At 43.7% G+C, this 10,241-nt stretch overlaps 1 protein-coding gene across 11 annotated transcripts in view; it reads left to right on the top strand.

The window, feature by feature from the left end:
- Positions 1–10,241, top strand: part of SMARCD3 (SWI/SNF related, matrix associated, actin dependent regulator of chromatin, subfamily d, member 3) — an 88,539-nt gene that overhangs the window by 35,572 nt on the left and 42,726 nt on the right. For all 11 annotated transcript variants that reach the window (XM_046930164.1, XM_046930173.1, XM_046930156.1 and 8 more), the window contains 2 exons: positions 3,595–3,812; positions 6,876–6,918. In XM_046930164.1, coding sequence (XP_046786120.1) covers positions 3,604–3,812; positions 6,876–6,918 — 252 coding nt within the window. In that variant the 5' untranslated portion in view covers positions 3,595–3,603. The remainder of the gene's footprint in view (positions 1–3,594; positions 3,813–6,875; positions 6,919–10,241) is intronic.

Here is a 10,241-nt window from a genome sequence, read left to right as displayed (position 1 = left end):
GGGAAGGAGCAAGGCACGTGAGGGGCTGAGATCGGGTGAGCTGTGCAGTGTTGCAGCACTTGCCAGAGCTGGCTCCTTCTTCTGTTTCATTTTTTCAATATTTTAGTATTTAACAAAGGAAACAAAGAAATTCAAAGATGTCAGACTTAGATCAAGAGTAGGCCTGGCTTGCTGACCCTGTTCTCCAGTCTTTAAAGTGTTCTTTGTGGAATCAGAACAGTGGGCCTGCAGTGCGATCCCTGTGGCTGGTCACTCTCTGTGGGGAATGAAACATGAGATGGCCATGCCCAGGATCTTCACTCTTCTGAATGACTGTCAAATGTCCAGGGATGATCAACAGGCAACAGCAGGCCCTGTTCTTTGGAAGAAGGCCACAATTTGTAGATTGACAGACAGCAGAAAGATCTTAAATACAAACTCAAGTGTGAAGCCTGTTCTGGGCCATTTGTTCCTACTGCATCTGCCTGGGTCACAAAGTGGGACAGGGGGGAGCTGCTGTGTTCCAGCAGCATTCATGGTTCAGTGTTTAAGAGAGAAAATATTTTCAGCTCTGCACAGAGCCTCCATTTTGCCTGTTTGCTGTCTCCTGCTGCTTCTGTTCTCAGTGGCCATACCCATACCTACTTCCCTATGTGAATACTTGCTGAAGCCTGCTAGACTGGCTGTGCTGCTCTCTCTCCCCTCACCCTTCCCTCTCTGTCCAAACCAATTATAACCACTGGTTCTTTAGTGATCATTTTCCTCCTTTCTTCCTTCCTTTCCCTTCAGGCATCCAGGCACAAGGAATATCTAAGAGTTGTAATGACCTGGGAGGGTGCTGAGCTGGGGCTTTGGGAACTACGGACATGGATTACTAATTTGGAGACGCAGCTAAGCACTGTTACTTAAGGTTTGCAGCCATAATAGGTGCTTTTTTACTGTAAAATGTAAGTTGGAGGATAATGTAAGAGCAGCTTTTCTGGCTCAGAGAAGTTTCCTTGGGCCTGCAATACTGCATCTAACAGCAACCATAGCAGATGGCTGCAGTAGGCCAGGACAGAGCGCTGTGCAAAGCAGCGGTCTCCAAACTTTTTTGGTCTTGCTAGTTTTTGGTCATTACTAATGTACCAATATGAACAGAGATTAAAAAGGAAATGAGACAAAGATTAAATGATCTCAATTAAATAAATATTTTTAATGGTACAAAAAATCTTTTCTTCCTGCATTGCACTGTACCCGTTGGGGTGCACACATCCCGCTTCAGTGACCACTGGAATACTTTTCCCACATATTCTTTCAGTCTTCAACTGTTGATACCTCAGAGAAGTTTCTAAGCCAAAAATATTTTCTATGTCTTTAACATCTGTTTGAAAAGTAGTTCCACAAACTCACTGCCCGCTCTGTGGCAAACCACCCCATTTTGTCTATGAGCCTGACTCCTTGTAGGCTCCTCTGCTGGCTGTGGTTTATGCACCAGATGGGACAGTGAACAGTCAGTCTCCATCTGCCCTCTCCAGGCTGCTCATGATTTTGCAGAGCTCTTGGAAATGCTCACTTAGGATTATCGTCATAATTTACTTCTGCCTCATTAATATTCTATAACTAATTATTTATCCATAATAGATGCTATGGCTTCATAGTTTAATTGAAAGAATTTGTAGAGAGAATCACACAGATTCACAGAATTGTAGGGGCTGGAAGGGACCTCTAGAGAGTATCCAGTCCAGCCCCCCTGCAAAACAGGCTCCATACAGCAGGCTGCACAGGTGGGCATCCACGTGGGTTTGCAGAATCTCCAGAGGAGACTCCACAGCCTACCTGTGCAGCCTGTTCCAGTGCTCCGTCACCTCACTGTGAAGAAATTCTTAGGCACATTTGTGCAGAACTTCCTGTGCTCCAGGGAGGGTTTACAGAATGGCATAATCCCAGAGCTGTAGGGGTTGGGAGGGACCTCTGGAGCTCCTTCACTCCAACTCCCGTGGCAGTTCTCTGCAGCAGTTAGTTGCATGGTGTCCAGAGGGGTTTGGAATATCTCCAGAGGAGACTCCCCCACCTCTCTGGGCTCCGTTCCAGGGCTCTGCCACCCTCACAGCACAGCAATTCCTCCTCACGTTCAGATGGAACTCCCTGGGCTGCAGTCTGTGCCCACTGCTCCTCGTCCTGGCGTTGGGCACCACCAAACAGAGCCCGGCCCCCTCCCCTGCACCCTCCCTTCAGATATCCATCAGCACAGCTCAGATCCTCTCAGCCTTCTCTCTTGCAGGCACACAGCCCGGGGCTCTCAGCCTGCTCCCATCAGGAGGTGCTCCAGGCCCCACCGCCCCACAGCCCTCTGCTGGGCTCTCTCCAGCGGTTCCCATCTGCCTGGAACTGGGCAGCCCAGCACTGGGTGCACTGCTCCAGATGTGCCCCCCCAGGGCAGAGCAGATGGGAGGATCACCTCCCTCACCCTGCTGGCCACACTCTGCAGTGCATTCCAGGGTCATCTGTGCCTTCTTGACCACCGGCACACACTGCTGGCCCATAGTCAGCCTGTGGTCCACCACTGGTTGACTGTTGGCCACCACAGCTCCCAGGTCCTTCTCTGCTGAGTTTCTTTCCATCAGCCTGGCCTCCAACCTGTACTGATACTGCAGTTATTCCTTGTCACATGTAGGACTCTACACTCACCCTTGTTTAGAATTTTAAAAGGCTTTTATGTATGACAGTTTTTATTTATATATTAGTTCAAATGTATATATTGTGCGTGTGTCCATTGTGTATTTTCACAGATACATAAAGATCTGTAATAAATATTTTGATTCTTCTTAGAGGGAAATTAAGCTCTTTCCTCTGTTCTGAATTACATTTTTTTCAGGTGGCAATTATTTTAATGGTGTTTTTCCTTGAAGAACATAAACTTCAGTATGGCATCAACTTTGCTGAGTGTCATGTTCAGCATTCATTTTGTGGTCTCACCTAAAGGGAGATTCCAGAGCATGCTGTAGTCAACATAAATGTCTGGACTTTAGGATGCCTGCGGGAGCTGCTGACAAAGCATCACTTTCTTTTTCTTCTTGATCAGAGACAGGACCTTTTCTTAAAGGGTTCTGGTCATATCGTGGTGCTCTCCAGTGTAGGTGGAGGCAAAGGCTTTCAGTGGAAAATGCTTTACTGCAGTGCCTCGTAGTTCAGCTCTGCATCTTACAGCGTTACTACTGATCAAAACATCCAGCTGGTCCATTCAAAATCTGGATACTGTGGAAGTCACTTTGCTTTTGTTTTGATTAGCATGTGGGCTGCACCTATTTGAACTGCGTGTTGCATGCCATGTCAGCTTTGGTGAGAAGGTAGAGCTGGCTGCTGTAAGCTGACCTGAATGTTGTTGACCACTGAGTGCTTTCCCATGTCCAGTATTTTTCATCTCTGTTTCCCATCTCCATTATCACTGTGTTCCGCTTTATGATGTCCAGAGAATTCCAATTCAGATCTCTTGTGCTCTGTGTTGCTGCTTATATGTAAGGTTGGTAAAAATGGGGAACTTGTGGGAGCCAGAGTGATTGTGTACAAATACTGCTGCAGCTGGAGAAGCAGGGACCAAGCTGTCTCTTTTTTTCTGTTTTGCTTCTTCTCTAGCGACCTGGGATGCCATCAGGAGCTCGAATGCCCCACCAGGGGGCTCCCATGGGTCCCCCAGGCCCTCCATATGTTGGAAGCCCCTCGGTGAGACCTGGGATGCCCCAGACTGTGATGGAAACAACAAGAAAACGCACTGCACCACAGCAGGTCCAACAACAGCAGGTGCAGCAGCAAGTGCAGCAGCAGCAGCAAGCTACTCAGAACCGAACTAGGAGGTGAGTATTCCAGAAAGTGAGGATGGGGAAAAAAACTGAGGAAGAAAATCTCTATTTAGCAATAAGTAAGACCTTTAAGATTGAATGAGACAAGGCAGGAGATTTATATAGTGTCAGTTTCTTAAAGCAGGGAAAAATGGTAAATTTTACTCCATTCCATTTAGGAATGGTCTCTAGAGATGATGGCCTTTACTAAAGTCTGTTCCTGCAGATAAAATGCTTTCACCTTGCAGGTATATCAGGCTATAGAGCTGGCCATCACATTTAGCCCATAAAGTTAATGATCAATTCTTTTGTAATATAATGCAATTACTGTATAATTTGTTATCCGTTCTCTGTAGTTTCTCTAATTTCTGACTGGCTAACAAATTGGCTTGTAAACAAGAGAGAAGTGGAAGAGATCTTTTTGTTGGCAATGTGAATACTTGTTCTATGGTCACTCAGAGGAGTGGTCATAAAACTTGCATTTTTTGTAGGCATTGCTGCATGTAAGGGGAGAGATTCTCGTGGGAATTTTCCTAGAATCTGAGGATTTTTTTTTAAGGAGCTTTCTTTCAGACACATCTCTACTTTGTACAGTGCTGATTACATTCTGTCTTAAATAATGTTTTTCTAATTTCTTTCTGCAACTTATTAGACCTTATCATACTTGTATTCTGAGGTGTGAGCCAGCTCCTGATAGGGTGCAGTCACCTAGGTCTGACTGCCTTCTGCAGGGTTCTGATGGGTATATATAGGATCACACAGTGTTCTAGTGGTGTCATCATACCCAGTTTTAGGTAAAACATGATTTCCTAAGATCAGTGCTTTGGGAGCCCTACTCTGTCTAGTGTATATGCCTTGGGTCAGCAAGCCAGACTTGAGAGTGCTTATGTCTTGGATGCATCTGGAAAGGACACAAGTCCTGAGAGTATTAATATATTAAGGTTCAACAAGATTAAATATAGAAGGAATGTGTGTGGGTGCAGCATGAGATGCATGTACGTCATGAAGGCCTTGCCCATGCACTACAAAAATGTGCATTCCACAGCACCTCCCAGGAGATCCTCCAGGAAACTGCACACAAGAATGCCTTGCCCTCAAATAAATGGGATAGATACAACCTGAAAAAATTGCCACAGCTGGATGATGAAGTTAAACTTCAGTCTCTAACCAGTTTCCAGGGATAATTAAAGAAGAATAGTTTGTTTCCTAAAAGTCAATGTCATAAATCACAGAAGGAAGCAGTTCCTCCCTCCCCATTCTTAATTTCAACACTTCTAGCAATTATCACTACTATTGTGAGTCCAGTTTACACCAGTGCATGGTAGGTTCTCAGGGAGGTTTCTGTTTCTTCTGCCGTTCTCTCACTCTGGATAATGTTCTCAGTGTTTTCCCCTGGTTCATTCCCACCTCCCTGTCATTTCCCATTGAAACTTTCCTTGTTTTTCAAGCAGACTTTTCTGGAACATTGGGCTCCATTCTGTGATTAATTGATCCCCATGTTTTATGGCAAAAAAGGGCCAGGAAAGTGTAATTTTCCTTTCTTGACAGGTTTGCAGGACAGAAAGCATGCAAATCTCTTTTTATAACAGATTCATGGAAAACTTTTTAGAGCCAAGTTGTTGGGGTTTTGTCACCTTGTTTGTTTTTGCTGTTTAGCTGAAACCCTTGGGGTTGCTGTGGGTGCATATTCCACTTCTCTCTGGGAGAATGGAGTTTGCTCCAGGATCTGGGAAGAGTTGCAGTGCAGTTTTGGTTTCTACCAGTTGCAGAAGGTGCTGGAGATTTAAACCATGCAATGTTCCGGTCCCATTATTTCTGCACTTTTAAAAGGGGAACACTGTTCATCTGTGAAGTTGTGCGTGACTGCATGCATAAATTTTCTGCCCAAGGAAGAATGTAGTTTTCACCTCCACACATAGAGTTCCTCAGAGTTAGGCTTCTGTGCAGATGGGGAAGAATCTGGTATTTCAGGCCAGGCTTATTACTAGCAAATGTAAGAACGGAGTTTGCCACACTGGTGTGTGCAGAAGCAGCTTTGATGTGGACGTGGCTGATGACAAAATTCCTAGATGAAAGCTGTGTGGAAGGGCATCCCTGTGATGTAGCAGATCAGCTGCAGGTGGTTCTCTTTACCTCATTTGTCTGTGTCACAGATGGAGTGATTAATCTTCTGCTTAAGATAAAGGTCTCACAACTTATGGAGGTGAAGAGTAAGGCTTGAATTTTCCTCTTGGCCTTGCTAGAGAAGGTGAGGTGACAGTTTGATGGGAGCAAAAGCTTTTCAGAATCTGAAGACTTCAAAACACAATGTATTTGGCAGTCTTCCCAGCAGTCCCATTTCTGAGGCATATATAAATTTGGCTGTATGCATACGAACGCAGGAGTGTGTTTAAAAGCATACATCTATAAATGTGCTTGTGTATGGGCATAGACACATAATGCATATGCACTACAGGCACATGTTTATCTTCTCGCATTGACGTTCATAACATGAATGATGAACAATCACGGCAACATAAACTGACAGCGTTGTAAGTCACTCTTTTCAGTAAAAGAGTGTATATATGTAAGGGTGCATAAATATGTGTGATTTTGTACACAAATGAACATTGCCACTCAATTTTGGCCATAAACAAATGCATGCTCAGCTCCGTTGGAACAAGTTCATGTTCAGCTTACAGGCACTCACCTCTTCCTTCTGCGTGGACGTAGGTATGTCTCTGCACACTTCCACACACGTGCTGTCCTTCGACATGCTCTTTCTGCATCCGCAGACAGCATGTGCACAGGTACTTGCATTCATTGCTGCTCTGCACCATAGAAGATGCTGTGATCAAAGAACTTGCGTACTTCTTTCCAAGATGCATAACAGACAGCCCTGATTTGTTCTTAGCTAACTACCTCCCCAGGCTGCTGAGAGAAGGGGTCCTAGGTCCTGGGCATGGGTGAGACCCTTTTGCTGATGCATGCACAGCTGTGCACCAGCATGTGGAGATGTCAGGATAATTTAGCAGGTGGCCTCGTTACTCCTAGATCTGTCACCATGGTAACGTGTTTTTTTCTTTAAAAAATGTACAGTGCCAAGAGGAGGAAGATGGCTGACAAAATTCTCCCTCAGAGGGTGAGTCGCTTTCATTTCCTATTCCCTTCACAATCAGTTCAGCATCTTAGCGTAATTAGAGGGATTTTAGAAAAGACTTTCACTTTTTGTTTAAAAATCTAATTAAAAAGTAAGTAGGCAGTGGGTGAAAGTCTAGAGAGCCAGGCTGGGGCTGGGGCCGGGGGCTGAGAGCGTGGGGTGCAGCCTGGCCTGTGTCATCCTCTTGCGATGGGTTAGCTGTGCCAGCACTGCCACTTGCTGGATGGACAGTGGTGCTGGACTGCGAAGTACATTACTTGATGCTGGGGCCTTTTGAGGCTTAAAGATGTTTTTGATCAATTTTTGAGACTGGTTCAGAGTGCAGTTGTGCTTGTAGGAGGTGGACTTGTTCTTAGTTCTCCCTGGCCCAGTAGACCTGACAGTTTCTAATTTTTGTAGTTGAGTCTTAGAATCTATATAAACAGCAGAGTTCAATAGGCCTGTGTTATTCAGTTATTAATTCTCTTATCTCTGCAGCTATGTCTATCTTTTAGTTGCTGACTATGCTTGATCCTCAATGCTTAAATCTTCCACTTCCTTTTTAAATACAAGAATTTCTCCTTCATTATTCCCAGGCTTCTCTGTTTCTGTCTCCTCCTCGGTATAATTCCCCTAAAACCAGTATGGTCCAAAAGGACAAGACCCTTGAGTCTTTGAAGTGCATACACTCGTCATACTCCCAGTTTCTTTGGCTTCTGTTGCTCTTTCTGGGCTCAGAAGTCTTTTCACAGGTGCGTAGCTCTCCTCTTCAAGTCTGCCTTTTGACTACTAGTGTAAACCCAAACTCTACAGCAACCTCCAGATTCTCTTCTGTGATATTCCAAAGATACCTAGTTACAACCAGTTGAAGAAATGAGCCCTTTTTGGTGCACCTAATGCCAAATTTTCACTTCCTGTCACTCTGCCACTCTCTGATAGTACAGTCTTTCATGGGTTAGCCATTTATTTTCTCATGCTGCTGTCTTGAAAGGAGTAGGCTACCATGAAATCCAAAGCTTTGAACTACTTGCAGTCTCCATGGTGCATTAAAGCCTCATTCCTTCTTAGAGTCTGTACTTTCTTAGAACGAAAGCTACATTTCTTGTCTGTCTCACAAATTGTTTTTCAGAGACAATCATCCTTTATGGATGACACTTTAAACATACGTCTGTTCAAAAGCTTTTTTTTTTCCCTTTAATTGGTGCCTTTACAAGATGCAAAGGTCTCAAACAGAGGTAACCAAACTTTCTGGCTATAGAAGACTTAACATCTCTTTATCAAATCCATGGTAAGTTTTAGCAGATGCAGCCTGCCTTCGCATAAGTCAAGAAGCTACGCTGGTGCTTGCACCATTCAGAACCATGCTGTCACCAGGTCTTTCATTGCCTTTGTTGCTGTCAGACGGTAATTTTAACTGATGCAATAATAAGACAACACAAATTGCTAGAGTCCTGTCTGTGATGGATTTTTTATCAGTGCAGTTGAAGTGATGATATCAGCGGTATGATTTTGTGTCTGGATTAAAGTACTTCATTAGGCACAGTCAAGTGTATCAGAACCTCCTTATTATCACCATTCAGGAGATAGTGAAATGCTGTGTAAATCAGTGTCCTGTCAAGTGGAAGATTTACACAGTGGATAAGGAATGAAATGAAACACAGGGTAAAAGTTACAACTTCCCAAAGCTGCTTCTTGAGTGATTTTCAGCCAGTCAGCATTTGTTGCCACAGGCATTCTGCAGACTCTTCCTTGTGTTTCCTGGGAACTGTGAAGGGGAGAGGTGTTATATTAAACACGTTTTACTCCTGAGAACTGTCTTGGGTAGTAGTAGAAAAGGAGGTGAGTTCTCAGGGTTAGTTGCTGTGATAGTCAGGCAGCTGCACGGCTAACCAGCTGCGGGACTTCCGGGTTCCTTTACCAAGACTGTGCTTTGGCTGGAGCGTGTTGCTGACTGGCGCATGAACTTAATTTTATGTAGATATAATTGTATAAGAACAGTCCTACCTACCAAACTGTTGCACGCAGGAAGATATTACGAACTGTAGGGGACTTCTTGTCACATCCAGTCCTGTCCACTCTGTCATAGAAGCCATCTCGTGCAATTACTGCCTCAAGACTAATTGGCTTCCTTACTTCTGAGATATTTTAGATTTGGCAGCTTCTCCTCCACACTTTTTTTTGGTTGTTGTGAGGCTCAGCAAGGCCAGTGCCTTTAGTTCTCCAGATACGAGTGGCTCCCTATGATTCTAATCCTCACAGTCCTTCATTATGTCTATTCTAGGCTTAATTCACATCTTTTGAGCCTCTTTAAATTTAATTCCTGGGAAACCAGGACTATACGTGGCATTCCAGCTTACCCGTATCACCAATACTTGAAAAGCACTAAGGCATTTTTACATCCACTGGAAAGAGCAAGTGATGCCCATTAGAACTAGATTTTCTTTTTTACAGCCTTACCACAGTGATACGGCATACAATCATTCTATGATTGACTAACACTGACAAGTATTTCTATTTTTTTGCAAATGATGGATTCCCATGTTAGAGCAGGAATTATTGCTGCTGACTTTGAGGAACATGATCTTGTCCTTTGTAATGTTATATTTCATCCCACTTCTATTACACGTTTCTCAGTTTCCTTACATTCTTTGTACTATTCTCTGCCCTGTATTCACAATGCAACCCACTTATCACTATTAAGTTCTGTTAGCATACTTCTCCATTTTTTTTATGCTAGAGTTATTAATACAATTATCTGAATAAAGTCGTTTTCAAGACCACTCCATGAACTACTTTCTGCTTATTTTTTTTTTTCCATGCCAGTTCTTTACCACATCATTTTTGTTATGATCCTCACTTTTTCAGTCTTAGGTAGCTCTGCCTTTTATGACTACATATTAAATGCTTTACTTAAATGAAGTAGACTGCATCTGCTGAATATCTTTTGTCTAAAATGCAATTTTAATGAACAGAAAGAGACTTCATTAAGTCTAGGCTGACATACTGTAACATAACAAGGTTTAGAGGTTTTTGTAGTGTGTTCAACATTAATTACAGTTCTGTGCTGTAGGATGTGCCGTGCCCTGTTTTCTTCACCTCTGGATCCTTTCTTTTTTCTCAGGTCATTAATACCCTCATTAAATTTCAGAAAAGTTCATAGCCATCTTCATTCATAGTTGGGTATGCAGATATCATCAGCTGACATGGCCTCTGTGACCTGAGTCTACAAGGTGTGCTTCAGTTTTGACCTGAGGCCACAAACTGCCCTTTGAGAAACATGGCTGCACATCCGACTGCTCTTCTTCCTTCAGGCCATGTCTTCTCAT

This window comes from Gallus gallus, chromosome 2, assembly GCF_016699485.2.
Source record: "Gallus gallus isolate bGalGal1 chromosome 2, bGalGal1.mat.broiler.GRCg7b, whole genome shotgun sequence".
Lineage (NCBI taxonomy): Eukaryota > Metazoa > Chordata > Aves > Galliformes > Phasianidae > Gallus > Gallus gallus.
This window is presented reverse-complemented; position numbering and strand designations above follow the sequence as displayed.